At 43.2% G+C, this 21,372-nt stretch overlaps 2 protein-coding genes across 2 annotated transcripts in view; both read left to right on the forward strand.

The window, feature by feature from the left end:
• Nucleotides 1-21,372, forward strand: part of clul1 (clusterin-like 1 (retinal)) — a 279,095-nt gene that overhangs the window by 178,544 nt on the left and 79,179 nt on the right. The window lies entirely within an intron of this gene.
• On the forward strand, nucleotides 357-20,666 carry emilin2a (elastin microfibril interfacer 2a). The gene is made up of 9 exons (XM_085804861.1): nucleotides 357-677; nucleotides 1,341-1,466; nucleotides 3,732-3,922; nucleotides 4,078-6,069; nucleotides 13,163-13,513; nucleotides 15,472-15,525; nucleotides 16,048-16,107; nucleotides 16,347-16,487; nucleotides 19,732-20,666. Exons 1-9 carry the CDS (start codon nucleotides 526-528, stop codon nucleotides 20,064-20,066), a joined length of 3,402 nt encoding a protein of 1,133 aa, XP_085660987.1. The 5' UTR covers nucleotides 357-525; the 3' UTR covers nucleotides 20,067-20,666.

Genomic DNA, 21,372 nt, shown 5'->3' on the forward strand with positions numbered 1-21,372 from the left:
CAGAATTAATGTAAATCACTGTTGTTATCCCTGGTCATGAATATCATCAGCACCCGGCTGCCCCTGCACACACCTTTAACACTGGAGGCTGCATTCAAAAGACATTATCCTCTTATGTTGATCACTGAGGTGTGAATTAATGGCTGTTGGCTGAGAAAGACTTAATCAAGCTGCATCCCAAGTCCTCTTTGGTGGCATCGTCTCTTTCATTGATTAATGACCTCTAACTACATTAAAGATGAACTACTACAAGCCTGGACATCTACTAGCTATAAACGTTTAAGGCAGGGGGAGTGTTGTTTTTTTTTCTTCCCTCATCTGTGTTTTTGGGAGGAGGGTGTGGGGCCTTAACGTCATTCCAAGGGAGCAGCACTGGATGTGGACTTCCCCAAACTTGAGTTATTAGAGTTGGTTCAGTCACTGGGGCAATGTGACTTTGGTTTGAGGGAACATCGCGCCTGGTAACAACTGAGTGGTCCATTCGTTTCTGTGTTGGGAATATTTATTTTGAAGCGTTTGTTGAGTATGAATCACAGACATGGAGAGATGGATTGGCGGTGGACACTTTTCACACTGTTTTTAAACTTTCACTTCACGTACGGGTCTCCCTCCTCCTCCTCTTATGGCTTGTTCCAAGGGTCTGCATACACTGGAGTGGTGCACAGACACAGAAACAGGTAGGAAATGTTTTCTTTTTGAACTTTTATTGCGAACTATCTCAACTTTTTCTGATTTCTAAAAAGAAAGAAAGAAAGAAAAAAGCCTCTTCAAACGCAGTTCCTCTCGGGCGTTTCTCTAATCGCACTTTTCCCAGAAGGTGAAGGCTGTGCGCTTGTGGTGCAGCACAGTTGCCAATAAAAACGCGATTACTTCCAAACTTCTCATCGATCGGTATGACCTGACCTGAAGCTTTAGCCTCTTTTGGTCATATCTATCTGTAGTCGACTGTGCCTGTGTGTTATCAGCCTGTGTCTAAATACGGCTCGAGCTCTGCCAGTGTGGCCATAGGTGATACGATCCAGATAAATGCAGGAATGTCAGTGATTAGTCTAATCTCTCATCTGGAACACACACTATTAGTGCATTAGAAGCCGTTTCCTGATAATTCATAATAGACTTGCGAGGAGAAAAAAGGAGGAAAACTGAAATTACGCACCCTCCAGAGAAAGTTCAGTAACGCATATGGAACTAGTTATGATACTTTTATGGCCAAATTACTAAAATAAGAAAAGTCCGGCTGTTTTTCTTTGGTGCATGCTTGCACAAGTGTTCTCCCAAAAATAAATCTTGGTAAAACAGCACATCTAGGAGCTCTTGTTTATATCTGCCTCTCTCCTCAGGAACTGGTGCGCCTATGTGGTGCACAAGAACGTGAGCTGCGCCGTGCAGGGGGGTGTGGAGAGCTTCGAGGAGCCCGTGGTGGCCCCCTGCCCAGCCTACCAGCCCGACTGCCAGCAGCAAGTGACGTGAGCATCCAGCGTGGGGGGCAAAGGGGAAAAAAAGGGGTCAAGGGTGCATGTTTAGATGTAGCAGATGAGACAGACTGGAGTACTGATACTGTACAGAATGTTTTTTTGGAAGAGACCAGGCAGCAGAAATGTTACGTGACTGAAGAAACTCCACTGTCAGAGCCAAAAATGCACAGTTCTCAGAAAGAGAAAAAAAAGAAGGCAAAATGGTTGTGCAGGAAATGTTGCCTAAACATGATTGGGACTAAGGTAAAAGTTTGGATCCCGAGGCTCAGAAATAGGAAGCCAATACAGTTTAATAGTAGGAATGAGGTGAGGTTCAGGTTAAGGGAAAAGAAAACAGGGAAATACAATCCTTGGACTCTCCTAGACCTGTATCTGAAAAATGGACACACTAAGTCCCGGTTACATTTAGACAAAAGGACCTTAACAGTTTAGGTCTAATAATCCCAATTCATCACACTTCACTCCCCTTTCTCTCTCCGGGGAAATATAGCTGCACCATTCCCAGTACAATGTAGCCTACACATCAGTATGTTGAACAGTAATACAAATATGTGTTTTCCCAAAGGAGATAATTACATTTTTGAACCAAATTCAGAATGGTCTTTGATCAAATTCAATATAAAGATTTTTCACATGATGGCCTACTTCTATACTATAGGGTCCCCGATTGAACCCTAAATGGTAATGAGGGAACCAAGTTGTCTGCATCATATTTGTATATTGATTGGTGACAAATTACTGAAAAAAGTTAATCACCATTATGTACTCAGAATGTTTATTTATATTTAGACCAGCGCAACCTTTTGGTCCAAGCATCAAAGCTTGATTCATTTATTCATTTCAAATTATTAAAACCTCTAAATCTGCATTTATCTAGTCCCATCTTGTATTTGAATATGTGTTATCACACATGAACAGATGGTTCACAGCTGCTGATTTGTCATTAGCAGGTATATTGGCCCTCAATGTAACATAACTCTATATCCTGTAGTAGCTTTCATCATCATTCTGGGATATCATTTCATCCGAAAAGCACATCAAAAAGAATCTCATCTGAGTTGTATCTAGGAGCTGCACTCCACACCTCTGTGCTGAATTAATGTCCCTGTAGATATAAACAGTTGGGAGTGGTGCGGAAGATTTATTATAGGAATTCAAAGTGCATTTCAAATGCGAAACCCAAATATTTACAAAGACACTACAAAAACTGCTTCTTGTGTATATTTTTGAAATAGTTTTGTGTATATTTTGGAAGTCTGGCAGCATGGGCTTTTCTCAACACTACTATTTTCTTCCTTTTTTCTAACTTTGATAAGATAATAAATCATGTTCAAGTAACACAATGTTTGATTTAAGCCAACAAATCAACCAAATCATGATCTTCCTTTGTAAATGCTTCCTGTAAATGGACGTATTCCTACCAGTAATTGGGAGTAAGTTGTCAGTAATTCTGCACAGGGAGATGTTGTGTTGCAATTTTAATGTGGTTTCACTTTATGAATCATTATTAGTTTAGAAACAAAATATTTCCACAATGCTGTGGAAAGATCATCCCTGGAAACTGTTATTTCTTAGGTCACCAGTGCACATTTCCAAGTTCCCGTGTGAAGCAAGAAGTAGCTGGAAGTGAGAGTAGACACCTCAAGTTTTCACATTTAGTTATGACACACCGTGCAGGCTGCAAGTCTCAAAATAGGGTGAGATTTAAGTTGATTACAGCCAGACTGTGAAGTATGATTGTCCTACAGGTTTTCAGTTTCCTTTTGCCCTATTCATCAATCTAGAACGGGGGCGTCAGTAAGGGTGACAGTTGGGAAATGAGCAAAGATAACCATTTCGACAGCAACTTTCCAGATGTTCCACATGACATGACCCCTGCCTTCAGGAAAGTGATGTAATCTATTGTTTCTTTGGGAACTGTTTGCCTTGGCTAGAAAGTTTGACATTAATGTAGTGTTAAGAGCAGAGAAGCTCTAAAATGTCCATACCCAGGAATCAGACATTTTGGTGTTTGTACAACAACAGTTTCCAATAAAAATATAAATCATTGAAACCGTTTCTTTCTTCTGTCTGGAAGGTTGCTCTTGCATGGAAAAACAACACATGTTTTTACAAAAAGACAGGAGTAACACTGATAACACTTTCCAAATGCTCTGGTTTTGGTCATGGACATGAAGCTCTGTGTTTCCCATTTCATATCCACATTGGATATTTTGATGAAACAAAAGTTATTGATTACTCTGCCTTGTTTTACAGATATAAAACCCGGTTTCGACCCACATACAAGATTGCCCACAAGACTGTCACAGAGTTAGAGTGGAGATGCTGTCCTGGTTACCAAGGTCCAGACTGTAAAGATTTAAAACCACCCCCGGATCGACAAACAGTGCAGGGAACACAGCCTTACCTCCCACCAAATCCTGGATATATACCCAGACACACACAGCGTAAGACACCTCTTTCTATTCTACCATCTGTGTTTTTATTAGTTTGCCGTAAATCATAATACAAATGCCAAATTTTTACCTCTAAACTGCTAAATGAAACTATTCTCATAGAAGATATAATCACTTGTGTGTACTTGTGCATTTTGTGATTATAGGGCCAGAGCGGAGAGAGACAGGGCACCATGAGACAAGACACGGTGGGATAGATAAGGTGCGTCTTCTTGAGGGGGAAGTTCAGCGCCTCTCTCAGACAGTCCTGGATCTCCAGTCTGCTTTGTCGGGGCTAACTGCCAACGTCCGCACAGACCTGCAGGAAGACACAAAGAAGATGCTGGTGACACTTCTTAACAACATGCGTCCAGACAGCTCTGTGACTGCAGGTACGGAGGACAGCCCGGGAGTGCTCGATGGACACCAGGCCACCAGAGGAGGGATTGCTGGAGACAAGGCCATAGAGAAAATAGTGGCCCGGTTGGATGATATCAACAATGCATTGAAAAGTAAAGATGAGGCTTTGGAAGACCTAAGAGGAACCATGACGAGTCATGAGGGTCAGATCCGTGTCCTGATGGATGCCTCTCAAGCTCAGGCTCCGGCCATCACAGAGTTTGATATTGTACAGACCTACGTTGATGGAAAATTTGAGAAGCTGAAGAAGGAGCTAGACCAGAATGTGGAAGAACACGTGGCCAAGTTACAAACCTCATGCAATGACAAGATCCAGAGCTTGCAGAAGACCTGTGAAGACAGCTGTGACCATGGTTTGGTGAGCCTGACCAAACTGGTGAACTCCAAGGAGGCTGACCTGAAAAAGGAGATCCGGGCACTGCGTCTGGACATGGCTGCTGCAGACGGACCCGTTCGAACCCAGAGGCAGACGGATCCATCCAAGGAGAAAGAGGACCACAGTGACCATAGTGACCACAAAGACCTGTGGCGTGAGATTGATCGTATTGCTGAGGCTCACCGCATCCTGAATGTACGTATTGACAACGAGCTGCTGCATCTGTCAGCACCTCAGGTAGACAATGATTTTGGTCCAATGATTGAAGAGCTGGAGGCCCGTATAAACATCACAGAAGAAAATGCAGAAACTCACTGTTTCTACATTGAAGAGAAGCTGACCCGAACAATTTCAGAAGAGGTGGCAGCACTACGTCAGCTCCTGGACGACCGTGTCAACCACGTGGAGGATCAGTTTACCAACATGCTGGTGGAAATAAGCAACAATTCATTCCCAGGGATGTTTAGTGACTCCATGGATGCCCTGCAGGCTCAAGTCACTAACAACAAGTTCCTTGTCGATGGTTTGGAGCACAAGATCAATGCTGTCGGAGAGTTATGCTCTGCAGGATGTTCAGCCTCAGGAAATACTGAAGGTGCAGCAAGTTCTTCAAGCACGTCTAACGGCCTAGGAAACATTGTGAAGGACCTGAGCCGGTATAGGAACGACCTGGACGTTCTTCACACAAATGTCACTGCCAACACAGACAAGCTCAAGCAACTGAAGGACATGGTTGAGAGACACTCAACTGAACATGACCGTCGTGCCAGAACAATGGATGACTTCCAGAGGGGATTAATTAATCTCCAAGATAATGTGCTTGGCCTGGCCGGTGCTGTTAGCGGGTTAAGTGACTCCTTGAGCAAATACAACCAGGATGTGGAAAGAATAAACTCTACCTGCTGCCATGCGGAGCAGAGCGGTGCTCGGAGTCCAACATGGGACCACCGGACACCAGTTCTTGCAGTACCCGCCGGTGGTCATGCAGATGACACCAGACGTCAGGTGGAGGCGCTGAAGAACGGGCTCGATGCGCTCAGTAGACAGGTGTCCACTGAACTGAGAGAGTGTAAACACAACACAGCGGGCGTTTCCGATGGCATTTCTGCCGTGGATGGTCGAGTGAGCAGACTTGAAAAAGTGTGTGGAAGATTAGACGGCGTTTCTGCCAACATCAAAGAGCTGAAAGACGGGCTGGAGAGACATGTTGGCGGTATGCGTGACTGTGTCTCCAGGATGAACGTGACCTGTGGAAATCATGGCGCAGACATCGTCGCACTGCAGAACTCTGTGCAGAAGCTCCAAGGGCAACTATCCCAGATGGCCAAACACGTTTTGAAAGATGTCGCTGCCAAAGAGCCAGGTGAGTTGGTGGTTTGGTGATACTTCAGTGATATCATTGGCTGTTTGTGGTACTGTCTTTAAAAGGAGGTGATCTCAGGACCTAATGGTCTTTCACTGAGATGAAAGGTTAATGTGAGTTCATATTTATCAATGTTGCCATTTGATACATAGAAGCCTGGCCATGAGGCCCATTTTAAGAAGGTTTATCACTATAAAATAGAATTTAACTCATCGCCATTGATATCGTGGTAAACCTTGGTAGTTGGTGTCTACAGTTTGACTGGGTCTCTTCCTGAAAGGAAACTGAAATGAGGAATCAAGGCTAGGCCACTGTGCATTGTTATCATCTGAACATAAAGGAAAGCAAGGGCGTTTATAGCTTTTTATAGCAGCCACACTCAAAGGCAAAGCAGAAAAGCCTGCTGACGTAGAGGAGCAACAGTGCAAACTATTGGGTGGGTCTCCCTGGAAGACATTTAGAGGACTGTGCTTCATTTGTACATTCAAACAGTGGATGATAGAAGAAGCTGTTTAGTGATGAAAAAAGCTTGAAAAAGAAGTTCAAACTTCTGCCTACTTTCTCCCCTCTGCACCCCTGGCCAGCTGCTGGCATTAAGTTCTTGGATCATGCATTCATTAGTGCTAGGGCTGAGGTCTTACTAGATCAAGATGAGTAATTAGACGTAGATTACGGCACAATTTTGCTGCTTAAATGTCTGTTGGTTAGTTCTGCATTTTCAGCTGATACCAGCATTAGCACAGTCAAGCACCAAAATACACTCAAAATAAGTTGGATAAAGACACAAAAACTAAATACACAATCTTTTTTTCAGCTTCCTCCCTAACTTTCAATTTATCAAGTGTGATTAACATCTGTGTAAACACAAACTGTTCCTGGAGATAATCCCCCCCATATAATGCATTCTGCTTTGCCTGGTTTACATGGAGGCTTGGAAGGAAGGATCAGATCCCATGAATGACCACAGGGTATTTCCCGGAGTGGGAGGACACGAGTTCACTGGGCCTCCTGTGCTTGCCTTGAGTATGTCATTCAATATGTCCCGGCACCGAGAGGCAGAGGCCCACAATGGAAACTTCCTGTGACTTAGATTCATGTTGTCCTAAGAATTTCCCAGTTTTAATGTCAGGAATGTGACAGGTAAACTGAATCTTAAATTTTCACATGCCAAGCTAAGTTTATATTCCGGTCTCAGCCCCTCCTAGCTATGATTTACTCGCACTGTTTCGCGCCTCATTACTCCCTTATGTAAATGTCAGAACCCGAAACCTAACCCTTGTAGATTGTTCCATCTTGCCCACTCCCTTTATGACCATGTTGAGCTGTGAGATCTTCTTTCTTGCACCATGACATAGCTTTTTCTACTCATACCACAGAACCTCAACCTCAGTGCTCAGTGTCTCACCACACACAAAAACACACACACTCATACACGCATACACAATACACCTCCCTCTTTCTCCTTGCACATGTACACATACCAACCTCCAGAGATTCCCGTCGGGTGACCTCAGCCTTATGAGCAGAATCTGGTCTTCATTAAGGGCCCTGACTCACTGCTGGAGCCACTCTTGATGGAGAGGGGAGAAGCAGGGCTCCACACCCAGGACCAGATGCTTCAACTACCCTCGCTTGTGATGTCATGGCTTGGGCCCCATCACCGGTGCCTCCCTTTTCTGAAACCATCGTCCAAAAAGCAGTTGTGTGATAGAGAGACCTGAGGAGGAATGGAAGGTGGATGGATTAATGGTTGTGGTGTAGAGAGACAGAGTGCGTGAAGGCATTTTGTATTCCATTTCACTCTTCGCCAAAGATGGCCAGTTATTTCCAAACTATGATATTTGATTTCATTACCGTACATGGAACATTATACTGCACTTCTTCCCGGCATTAAATCAGAGAGAACTGTGCGTACTGACTCATGACTGTGAAATTTGCTATAGAGGTGCTGATAGTCAGAAGTAGCTATTTCCATTTTGTCGTGTTTTTTATTACTATGCTGCGTTTAAAAGGATTACAGTACAGGCATGACAGTGGTAGTGAAAATAGCACACACTAGTTCACTTTCTTGCTTAGAGTCAGATGAGAAGATTGATACCAAACTCATGTGTGAATGTTAAAGGGACCACCCACAGCTGATAGGGGAAAAAGCTCCGTCCAAATGTAACAAAAGTCCACCCCTAAATCTCACAGTTTAACTTCCTGGAGTTGCTGCTGGTTGTCAAAGCAACTGGTCCTGATCAAGAAATGGTTTGGCATATATTGACTGCAGTGATTTTGTATCGATTTAACAAACAAGATATAAAGTAGTACGTTTTATTACTGAGGTGCTGGTAGCTGGATTTTGTTCATTTGGATAGAAGCTGAATAATTGTTTACATATTTTGTTCTGAGATAATTTAGTTAGCTTCCCATTGACTATCAAGATAACAGAGAAGTATCTGATTTCCCATCCAACTTTTTACAATTAACCAGATATTACATTCCCAAAATGTCCTGAGACATTCCCCTCATCGTATTCGTACACTTTGTATACACAATCTGTATTGTAAATCTCATGATGAGAAGGTTTGTTTGGCTGTGTGGCCCAGAATTTAATGTTTTGTCCAAGCTTGGGAAAGAGAAAAATACTCTAAATAGAGATAAAAAATAAAAAAAAATTCCATGAAAACTCCCAGCTCTCTGGGTGTGGTGGTGGTTGCGAACCTACTGAAATGTTTCCTCTCTGCTCATATTCTCCACACAGTCATATGAAGACCCCGAGGAGGCCGGGAACAGATGAGGTGTTGTAATAGCATAACTGAAAGATTAAGTGGAATAGCTTTGCCCTTACTCAATGCGACTGCTGAATGGATTCGTGTGACTTCAGTTGCAAAATGTTGGCATTGATTTGCCCTCAGCAGCAGCAGCTGCAGCCGCGGCGGTGGTGGTTTACTACAACTGCACCACGACTTATGTGTTTGTCTTCTGCATGGTCTTTCTCTCCAATAGGGAGGTGGAGTTCAGCAGCTGCTCAAGGCAAAGCAGACTCTTAAATCTTGCCTCATTTCAAAGTTTAACTCTCGTGCATTTTGTTATTTTGAAATAACAGTTTTTCAGTATCTAACCGGCTTGATAGAGGTTATTAGGAAACGTAGAAATATGTAAAGAGCTTCTGCTCTCAAAGAGCTGGAGCACACTGTTCCTTATTCTGACAGTGACTAATCAGCCGTCTTGTGCTGAATTTTCTCATTTGACTCTCAAGCTGTTTTTTTTTTCTACTCCTTTTTTTTTGGAGGCGATCCCAGCCCAGCTCAAATAACTTCCCTGTCATTTCCCTTCTTCTCTCTCTCTCTCTCTTATCTCTGAATTGCTCTCTCTCATCCTCTCTCCTTTTGGCCACTTTTTTTTTCTCTTCCGATTTGTCCTTCCAAGAGTGCAGAGGACTTCTCCTCCTCCCTCTCCCTGTAAGTATACATTGACAAGGGAGGCTATCAAAAATATCAAAAAAAAGAGGGGAGAAAAAAAAGCTGGAATAAAATGAATGCTTTGATTTCATGGATCAATACTTTGCAATTGATCATTCTGACTTTATATCGGTGAGACAGGCAGTGAGATTAACTGTCTACTGTGATGAGGGAACACAAGAGAAACAAGACATCAAAGGCCTTTTTGAAGTCGAAGCGTGTCTGCTGGGAAAGAATGGAAAATTGTATTTGACAGTGCCACACACACACACACACATACACACACACACAGTATATATTTAGTCAGCACCGGATTTTTTGAGGGGGCGCTTTGACTCCAACCGTTTCCCCCAGAGACATCTGAAAAGCCGTGAGGTGAGGTGTTTCCATCTCTTAACCCGGGAGCCCATCTGAAAGTCTTCAGAGGAGAGTGGAGCCAGATACATAACGGGAGTCCCAGAGGTCTGCCATGTGGTGCACAGTTTGAAACTCCCATCATTAATATCAGTGGAGGAAAATGGGGGGTGGACGATGAAATTGTGTCCATGTGCATATATAGAGAAAACGAAAAGAGGATAATGTATGTCAGACAGACTGTGAGTGATGCATTATTGTACGCGTGTGTAACCACCACCATCACCACCGTCACCGCACCCTGCTCCGTGCCCCTTGACACCATTTTCCATCGCATGATCGACTTGTCTGTTGCAATACTACATGATGCTCGCCGACGCGTTTGAAACACTCATTGCACTGTCACCCAAAAGCTGCAGCCACCGGTGACTAAAGCATCCCTCCGATCCGCCTACCTACGATGTCTCAATCTGCATGTAAACAATAACATCTGGTTTTGGTGAATCCTTTTTTCGGTTGCACCAGCTCAGTCTGTGTGTATGTGCACGCGCCCTTCACTGTGTTTTTTTCCCCGACTCTTGCGGTTGCCCCCTTAGTGAGAAGCAGGCTGAGAGCTCATGGGAAATATGCACTCAGGCAACTGGCATCCTGAAGGAGGCATAGGGAGGAAATGAAGAAGAGATTTCTGATTATCTCAGTACATGATGATTGGTGGTTTTAATTTGTTTTTGATTATACATGTGGTTTCTGAGTAGCTTGTGGTGCCACTCGCTTGCAGTTGGAAGGGAAAATTTGTTGTTGATGTTTTATTTGATAAAAAAAAAACAGAGTGTCTGATTACTTTCATAATCCGGAGTAAGAAGCTGACTCTAATATAACATGATTATTCTCAGGTACTTTTAGATTGATCACTTCGCCTGAGTGCAGGAATCAGTGCACAGTTTCAATCATTATAATGTTGTTTGCTTTGGCAGAACTCATAGACGATTACACTAGTTTCAAGATGCCACAAAGTCCTTTAAAGGTACTGTAGGCTACCCTGTGAAATTAGTGTGAACGTTTATTCTTGACCTTGGGAATAGAAAGTGGAAAATCTAATAAACTCATCTAGTTGAGAGTTAAGAAAATGCAGCATTGCACCAGCTAATAAAATACCAAAGTTTACATTCATGTGGCTAATGCTAACAAAAGTCCTCTATAAACACAGAAAAGCCAATGTTTGACTCTTTCTAATAATATACTTTGTTCAGTACAGTGTTTGCCAGCTTCTTATTCTCCTTCCTTGTCTTTTCCTGCCATATTGCTACATTGCATATTGCCTTACAGCTACTAACTGCATAGCATAACACCATCAGCAACAGATGTGCCCCCCCCCTCCACACACACACTCATATGGAAACATATGTTTCCTCTTGTGTGTGTGCGAGTAGCGCAAGAGACACACACACAGAGGAGACCCCCTCATCAACAGTGCACATACATAGACTGAGACGTGAACATGCTCCACATTACTGCCCAGTATGTCGACAGTTTTGTTGTGAGCATGCTTACGTTAGCGTTTGGCTCAATCACCCACAGTGCTTAAAGGGATAGTTCAACATTTTGGCAAATGCGCCTATTGCCATAATCCTTATATAGGAGAAGGTTCATTACCTTTAATTATCGGTGCATGTTGTTTTGAGATCCACGGGGCAGAGACGCGAGCTGCTCAGTGAACACAATGGAGGTGAACGGTACAGGTCCCCTGTCCCTCATCAAACTCATCAAATACACAATCCAACAACTCCAAAGTGCTCTAGCGGAGAAGTTGTGACCTGCACATTCACCACGCTGAGATAATCATGTACAAATTATGTAACATTACGACACATGAAGCAAATACTCAGAACAACTTGTGCTTTTGAAATGTAGTTTCCGGCTAATTTGCTCCGAAAACAATTCTGTCTTGTAATGTTACATTATAACATGGTGACTGTGCAGGTCACAACTTCTCCATGAGAGCATTTTAGAGTTGTTGGATTGTGTATTTGATGAGGGACAGGGGACCTGTACCGTTCACCTCCATTGTGTTCACTGAGCAGCTCGTCTCTGCCCCGTGGATCTCAAAACAACATGCACCGATAATTAAAGGTAATGAACCTACTGCTATGACTATAGGGATTATGGCACTAGGCGAATTTGCCAAAATGTTAAACTATCCTTTTGAATAACATCATCATCAATCAGCTGATTTGAAACATCCAAATCAGATGTATAGCTACACAGCATACACAAGGTGGCCTTTATGCCTTGGCCTTCTCACCATTACACTACTGACATCATCATATCTACACGGCTTGCTGATGCATCGCTGTTTGCCATCTCATCTCCATTATGCATTGAAACATTATGGCAGTGATGGCTTGATGAGATTTAACATTTGTGCATCTCTCTGTATAATAGTTAATATGCTTATTCTCCCTGTAGAGTCTTTTGTATACTGTGTCTGAGAGCTTTGCTAAAGAGCAGAGCCTTTTCCCACCATAATCATTTGCAATAAGTGGTCATTTCCTTGATGCAAGTGTCTCTGCATGAATGACATTACTGTAATCCTGTTAGCCAGGCTCCATTTATGCCCAACCTCACCCACAAGGTCGAAAATGGCACGACAGATACTAGTTGTATGTGCCCGCCCCGGCGCACCAAACAAGTCATATAAACGTACAGACCGTTTACTGAAGCCAGAAAATACAGCGCGACACAAATCTGTCCGACACCTGGTTGTGAGAAGGGGCTGACACAAAGCAGGTACTGTAATTACTTTTTGTTGTCCCCGGGACGCTCTCGCAGCGTCTCTGCGTCCACCTCAGAGGCCCATGTGATGTCTCTGCCCTCAGGGGGTCTGGCAAGCAGCCAACCTGTTTCTCTTCAGATGGTTCTCGTTGCCTAAAAGTCAAATCGACCGCCTGGTTTGTTTTTATGAAGGGTAATAATAAGGGTACCGGTTGAAAAAAAAAAAAAAAAGCAGCTCCAAGGTGCAGAGCAGGCCTGGTCTAATTTGGCTCGTTATCAGAGTACAAGATATTGAGGAGATTTCACAAGCGAAGGGAGGGATGTGGTCTGAATGTGAGAGAGGAAGTTGGATAAGTAAACAAAAATTACACCAGAGGCTTGTGTGATTCACTAACAGTGTTTTCCATAATCATCACAGATCATAAAGCCTATCATATGGTTGGGAAGTGAATTATAAACTGATATATTTACATATTTGCTCCTTTTTCTTATGTCTTTTTTTTTTTTTTTTCCTCCCCAAGGAATGACTCTGAGACCAGAGAGGCCGGAAACCACTCCGACCAGAACTCGAATACAGCAAATCCACATCCCTCTAATCATCCCGCCACCGCCGTCCAGCCCCAGACAGCCTTACAACCCCGGCCAGCCGGTGCAGCCCAACACGCACACAAACAAGATCATCACTCCACCGAGGCAGCCGTCCAGCCCCCAGCAACCAGGCCACCACACTCTGGTTCCCCTGGTTCCCGTAAGGCCGGTGGTGGAGACGGGCGAGGCCGGACCTCCGGGCTACGTCCGCAGGGTGACCGTGAGGAGAGGCTCCGAGCACTCGGCGTCTGGCGCGCCTGTCAAAGGGTTCGCAGGCGCACCAGGTGAGAGAGACACTATAATGTTCACAATGACCTTTTGGTTTTCTATCTAGACCGACATTCATCCTTTTTAATATGTTTTATTTGATTGATCTGGACCGAACAACAAAACATCTGAGTCTCCTTGTAGTTTCACCATGGGGATTTTTTTTTAGCACAAAACTGGATTTGGCAATGCTGTAAATTGTAGCCTGCAAATTACAGAGGCAAGTACCATAAAAAAAAATTAAAAAAAACTGCAATCCGTTTGTTGTGTTTTGGATCCTATATTGTGTCTTTAAACTGCTTACTTCTGCCGCTTGCATATTAAAACATAACTATCAGCTACAGAATCTTTCTCCCATGCTTATCGTAATGTTTAATTCCCCAGAACAACAATAATAGACATACAGTACGTAGCTCATATTGAAAAACAGAATTTCCCAGAGCTGCTGTATTTCTGTTGGTACAGTATATAATAAGTTTAAAGCAGAAGTAGGCTAAGCGATCCGGTCGTTTTGGCTAACTTCTTGTCAGCAGATGGAGTTAGCAGTCCCCGCCCTCGTCCCTACGTCACCACATTCACGCGCATCCCTTGGCTGCACACAGAGAGAGGACCGCCCCTTTATGCCGTTCTCTCTCCTCATTGGATAAAGGTTGTAGGATACAAGGAAAGTTTTCTCCTCGGCTTACAGCAGAGCAGAGTGACTGACAGACCCATGTTTTGGACCAAACACTCTATAGAAGTGATTGCTGTCAGAAGATATAACTATTTAAGACTTATATTAACACAAATATTCCGCTTACTTCTGCTTTAAATAAATACCATCATTGCTAATTGAACTGCAGCATAACTAACTGTACTAAATACTAGTAGCTATCTATTGTTGGTCAAATATACTCAACAACTTCCACTGTAATTTGCAGGCTGCCGTCTCAGATGTCTCTGATGCACAGACTTGTAAGATGCATGAATGAAGGGTGAAACTAGAATCTGTCATCGCTGCAATGACAGCAAGGATTTTTATGACACTCACATGACAGCATGTCTAGCGCGGTGCTGTCGAGGCTGAGCCAACATCACCGCACGTGTGACAGAATGTACTCATGTTCCTCTTTTTCAATTGCTGCTGTCAATTCAAAGTCACATCCAAACTAACGACGAGCGACAAACTTTGGAGCTGAGCCGTCTGAGCGTCTGTTTTTTGTTCTTTTGTTTAATTTTCACACAAGGAACCAATAACGGGCGTTAAATTATCCCTACACTTTTTATTTCCACCTCCAGACATCGGATTTCTATACCAAAATGACTTTTTAGTGGAGTCAAATTGGATGGAAGAGCAAACAGATAGTCTTAGATTTTGCCAGCTCCGGGTTGAACTAACTGGACTCCTCTTGGGAAAACAAGAAGCAACAAAATAGGCTTTGTTTTCACTCTCACATGGGTATGTTTTGGCAGCACAGTATTAGAGACAGCAGTTGTACAGTAATTGTTCCCTGATAGTGTGGGAGAAGAAGCCATGTACTTCCTATTAGTCCAAGACTTCTGGCTTTGATATGGAGCCATGAAAGTTGTTTCAGGTTTCTTTCATTACCACGCAAGTGGGTTTTTCACGTCAATTTTTATTCTCAGTTGTGTCTTTGAGAGTTTTTATCTGGAGCTCACATACCTGCAGGTTTGGATCCATGTCAAGCCTCTGGAGAAACACCTGCAGTAAACAACTGAATTTTCTCTCATTGCCCCGAAAGAACAAAATCAGAATCAACTTGACTCGAAATGCACTTGTAAAACCAAAATTATGCAGTTTGGATTATGAACTGTTTTCGCTTTTCTTATATCTTCTTGGGGAAACTGTCCCTCAGTTGCCATAATGTTTTTGCATGGAAAACCAAACAGCTGCCTCTGGCAAGTGCGTTCACTAACCCCCGTCTCCTCAGATGATAATAAAACATGATGTGTTTCTCATCTGGTTCTCTTGCAGGCTATCCCCCTCTGCAGCCAGTGTCTTTCAGGCCGCAATCAACCAACCACCAAGGTATTGTAGCAGTTCATTATCAAGTTAAATTGCATGCATGTGAAGACTTTGCCATTCTACCACATCAGCGCAGAAGAAAAAGAAGAAAAAAACCTGGAAAAGCTGTGAATAATTTGTAGCCTTAGAGTGCGAGGGAGTGAGAACTGGATGTGTTTAGTTGAAGGAGATGTGGGCGAGCTGTGGAAGGATTTTAACTCATCAGGCACTTACCAGAAAGTTTTTTTTTTACCCGGGGCTGCAAGGCAAATGTTACATTCGGTGATTATGATTAAAGAAATGGTATTGTTGAAGTAGATACGTGACTGAAACAAAGTTCAGTCAGTCGGTCCACCGGCTGACGCAGATAAAGCTAGACTAGAAGAAACAGATCCTTTGTATTCGTGTTTTTTTTTAAAACACACAACCTGAGACTCATATGACTGGAACAGCTATAAACATAAAAAGGTGTCACACTTTGGCTCAAAGCCTTGACAGTAGGAACACGTACCAGCTTTAACACTTTCTTCATTTTGCACCTTGTAGTTCCCGTAGCAGCAAAGGTGCCGTGGAACCCGCTGCATCAAGCTCCAGTTCAATCACCAGGTAAAAAAAAAATAAAAATCCATCTGGAAATCATCTCTCTGCCTCTCACCACTTCTATAGCTGCATGGGTACAGAAAGAAAAAAACATAAAAATAATTTCATTAGTTTATGGAGAGGTTTATGTGAAGTGATGTATTCAGTGAGATGAGGTGACAAATACACCTAAATACATACGTACGTCTTTGAAGTGAGTGAGTGAGTGAGACGCTGCCTGACTCATGTGTTTCTGTGGCGTCCAGTTTCAGTGGACAACAGCGCCTTTGCAGATCCCTTCTCCTTCTCGGCCGGCCTCACCCAGCAGCCTTTCTCTGGAGACTTCGGCATCATTCGCTTCAACAGGATCCTGGTTAATGATGGCGGACACTACAATCCACAGACAGGTACAGCAAACACAAACACACACAGCATTATGATGATACATTTAATGAAACGCAAATATCCCAGGAACCACTTTGATTCCTTTCAGTCTTTTGTTTCTTCCGTTCATCACTGGGCCCAGTTGTTCAAAGGTAATCTGATTAAATTTTGGATAATGGATTGGATCAAATCTTTAAAATGGCTTGTTCAAAACAAAAAACGGATACTGAGACCGGATCAGATCACATACATAGTACAGTCTTGGTTTTAATCTGGATCAAACCCTCAGTTTGTGTTGTTCAAAACATTTTAGTAGCATCGGGATAACCAAAAAAATCTGGATTATTCTGATCCCAACAGTTTGGTGGATTCGGGGTGAATTTCAGGAACAAAATGTGGTTAAAATTAAATTCAAACTAGTCAAATAAACAACATTCATACTGTAGCATAAATATACACATTTTTTGATTTATATTTTGCACCTGAATTTTTAAACCATTACAGTGATAAAGTAAATAAAGTTAACTTTTGATTATTCCACAAATGAAGAACCTTTCCCAAACTATTGGATAATTAAATGAAATTTGAAATTTGAATGAAATTAATTGGAAACACATTGAAAAATATTCGCAATGTATATGAATAATGTACTTTTTACCTAGTAGCCTTCAGTGTGATATGCAGCCCCATTTAGAGCAGTCATTATCCAGATTTGGTAATCATGAAGTCTCTATCTGGATCAGACTGCTCCAATCCAACTTTGCTTTTAACAACTGGCATAAAAGTAAAACGGACTACGTAGACTGTGGATTAACAAAAAAAAGGGATTTCAAAATCCAGATAATTTTGATCCAGATTAGCCTACACCTTTTGAACAACTGGGCCCTGAAGCCTGTTGCTTCAACTACTGTACCTCGTGCTGTTTTGGTATAGATCTGAACCTGCTACTGTAGGTCTGTTGTTGTAGTCTAAGTTTAAGGTGTGGACCGGGTCTGGTTGTGGTGATGAGGGCAGTGGGGGTTTGTTAGACAGTCTGGCAGGATAATGGTGACGGCGGCCCTGCAGAGCTGGGCAAAGGCAAAGAAAACCCAAGCTGGCAATAATGAGATGGGAGCTGAGCGTGGCAGGCAGCTGGACAGCAGGCGAGTGGATCTGAGGCACAGGAGCAGGATTAGAAAAAAGTCCATAAAATACACAGAGAGAAAAACAGGGAACAAACCGAACATGGTCGCAGCGTTAGCAGCACTAAAAGAGACGGAAAGATCTAGTGGAGAGACGCTGAGTTGAACCGGTCCTTTATACTGCAGCAGGTAGAGGTGGTAATTGCATGATGAGAAGCCGGTGTGTGTGGAGACTGGAGGGCGCATAAGCCACGCCCACTTCCCCTCACACACTCACACACACAAATACAAAGAGGCAAACTGCAGACAAACAAGAGAACAAGAGGGAAACAGAAGGAAAACAATGCCTTATCCTAACAGTGTGTGTCATATAATTATTAATCACCCATGGAGACGGGTTAGGATAGGAAACAGGGGAATGAAAAGCAAACATACCTGTAGGTTACAAGTCACAAATGTAACAGCGTGTAACTCGGGTACAGTGTCATCATCACCCTCAGCGGCGTTGTTTCCACAAGAGGTAGCCTATATTTGATGGAGAGGAAAACAGAGAAGATTAATATTGGACATCCCATCCACTGGAGGCCAGAGACGTGACTCCAGATGAATGCTAATGTTGCTCTGTGTCTGCCGGATGAGCCGATGTTTGCTCACATGTCTGCCATGATTCTTTTATAAGGTGACAATATATCAATGTGATGTCGTCCCTGATGGGCCGAGACAATATACGTTTTTGCACTACATTCATATTTCTCTTCTTTCAGCATTAAAGGAGACATATTATGCCACTTTTCCACAAATTAAAATAGTTCCCAGGTGTCTTAAAGAAATGTCTGTGACATGCTTCGGTCAAAATACCCCAAGGATCAAACATCACAGCCCTTTTCATTTGCTCAAAACAGCCCTGTTCAGAACGGCTGGTTTCAGTGCCTGTCCCTTTACATGCAAATGAGCCACTGCTCACCAGGCCCCGCCCCCTCTACAGATAGAGGGCATCTTTATGCAAATGAGAGTGACTGAGGCATCCTGGGTAATTTGGGGGCAGCGCCCCTCCATTGAAAAGTTCAGCCTAACTGGCTTGACAAACTAACTAACAAAAAGTTGGCTACTATTTACAGACAACACTTAGCCAAAACCTACCTGGTGATTCGACCAAATACGTGTGGATGTCTGGGTAAGAAATTTCTGGCCACTGTGTGGGGTCATTGATCATTGTGGGAGGCTAAATGGGCATACCGGTAGATTAATTAAAGCAGAAGTAAGCGATCCGGTCGTTTTGGCTAATGCTGCGTTCCAGGCAGGCTTTTGAAACCGTGAATTACAGCTTCAAGGCTTCAAGTCACGACTTACGACTTTGTAGCGTTCCAGGCAACCCACTCGTGTTTTTCCGACCTGTTTTACCTGTGAAAGTCACTATAACGGCCACTCGTAACTTCCGACCCGTGAACTCGTACCAGATCGAACTGGTACGACTTCACAGGTCGGAAAAACAGGAGTTGCCTTGAACGCACCATGACGTCCTTGTCCCTACGTCACCACATTCAGGCGCATCCCTTGGCTGCACACACAGCCCTGCATGCCGTTCTCTCTCCTCATTGGATAAAACTTGTAGGATACGAGAAAAGTTTTCTCCTCGGCTCAGAGCAGAGCAGAGTGACTGACAGACCCGTGTTTCGGTCCAAACACTCTATGTAAGTGATTGCTGTTGGAAGATATAACTATTTAAGACTTATATTAACACAAAAATATCGTTTACTTCTGCTTTAATTGTAATTTTCCAGATAGCGTGAACGGTCGGTTTCAAGGAGGGTGTCAAAATAATTACGAGACATAGTGCTACAAAAGAAACAAAAAATAAAACATTCAAATTGATTGTTAGTTAGTCTACGTTCCATCAAAACACAAAAAGCCACTGAGTGCAATTTAAAAATGCCGGACGCTGCCCCTAAATTACCCAGGATGCCTCAGTCATTCTCATTTGCGTAGAGATGCTGCTCTGGTCTCTAGTAGGGGTGGTATTATGCAAATTCGAAAACTAATGACATCATTGCATGACAACCGAGTACACAGCTCGTAAAACCACATGGATTTCAACCTCGGGAGCCTGAAAATTAAAGATTTTCTTTGTCAATTCTCACTCCTACAGGGATCTTCACCGTGCCACAGGATGGCCGATACCTGGTCTCAGGTCTGCTCAGCGCAAAGCCGGGTGATCGCGTGGAGGCCGTCCTGTCGGTGTCGAACCGCAGCGTCCAGAAGCTGCAGAGCTCGGCGGGGCCTGGAGACGCTTACCACCGGGGCCCGGCCGGAGACCACTGCGGCTGCGGCAGCTCGGTGTCCTTCAGCCTGATTCTGCCCCTGAGGAAAGGAGACCGCGTGGGTCTGGTGCGGACCGGGGGCCAGCTGGCCACCACCGAGGCCAGGGAGATCCTCTCCACCTTCAGCGCCATCTTCCTGTACGCGCCGCAGGCCAAACGATAGCTGGAAAAGCTGGAAAGCTCACGTGGGACACTGAGAGCAAGGACTAGTTTGTTCCCAGACAGCTGGAAATGTTGAAGAAAAACCAAAGTTGTCACTGATTTGCTGTGATGTAGCTACTCTGCCACGCAGTGCCACTGTGTGAAGATCCTCAGTTATAAATTTCTGCTACGACATTGCAATTTCTAAGCCAAGATACCTGAACACATTTGTTCCTAATATATCTGATTACCAAGTTGCCTTTTTGTACCTATTGTGAATGTCTTGTGTAAAAGTGTTTATAAATTAACATTAAATACATAAAATTAAATTTTTATAATAACAAAACCACCTCAGAGACTCAGTACGGTCAACATAGCAGTGGAATATAATGTTACTGGTTGGACCATGAAGCTTGATCAATCACCTTTGAGCCTGAGCTCAGTTCATCTCACTGTCTAACCTGCACTGTAGAGGCAGCGAATGATTAATGATTAATAAACACATATAAAGAGATTGATGTTGTTAAAGCATGAGGCTTAGCAACACTAACTTTAATTACCGGTAATGTCACAAACTTGGCCAGCCTCAGAAAACAGAGCTCAGAGAGACAAGGTTAGATGGGGGGGGAAAAAAAAAAAAATTGGGGTCATTACGTAAAACGGGTGTGGATGAAAAATAAATTTCCCCTTCTGCTCACTCCTGAGATTTAGAGAGTTCCCCCAACAGCATACTGCAAGAATCTGAAGTGTATTTAACCTTCAGCTCAGCCTCTGCTAACCCTTTAAAAGAAAAAAAAAAACCTCTGAGTTACTGTTTTTATATATTTTTTTAATGTTTGTCTTGTTAAATAAAACAAACTGAACGTCAGAATGACCTGAGGGATCCACTGCAGCGCTCACCTATTGTTACTTAAAACATAAGCAATAGGGTTGAAGTTGACGCACTAGCCTGTGGTTACTGTTGAACCTTTTGACTCTGACTCAGACTGGAGACAGGAAATGTGTAGCGCACGAATGTATTCAGTTAGAAACTTTATTAAATACAAATATGACCACAAGCCACACTTTGTTAGCTTCATTAGGGCCTGGGTTCCTTTTTTTTTTCCTTTTCTTCTTACAATGGATATTCGTTTGTTTTTAAACATACTTTGAACCACATTTCTATACAAATCAAACACAGCATACACTTAATGTATTTCTGTTGGTCAGACACTATGAAACATCAAGCATTACCTCCAAACAGAACGAAACAAACGGCCCCACAAAGAAATCATACACTGTAGAAGAAAGAATAAAACAGAAAGGCATCGAAGACAGAAGAGTGTGAC

The sequence above is a fragment of the Trachurus japonicus genome, chromosome 17 (assembly GCF_045865225.1).
Source record: "Trachurus japonicus isolate A0001 chromosome 17, Traja_1.0".
Lineage (NCBI taxonomy): Eukaryota > Metazoa > Chordata > Actinopteri > Carangiformes > Carangidae > Trachurus > Trachurus japonicus.

Bases quoted from the DNA above. Each gene is read 5' to 3' on its own strand.
- emilin2a (XM_085804861.1), top strand. From the start codon at position 526: ATGAATCACAGACATGGAGAGATGGATTGGCGGTGGACACTTTTCACA. The intron at 678-1,340 runs GTAGGAAATGTT...CTCTCTCCTCAG, and splicing joins GTGCACAGACACAGAAACAG to GAACTGGTGCGCCTATGTGG. The intron at 16,488-19,731 runs GTACAGCAAACA...TCACTCCTACAG, and splicing joins ACACTACAATCCACAGACAG to GGATCTTCACCGTGCCACAG.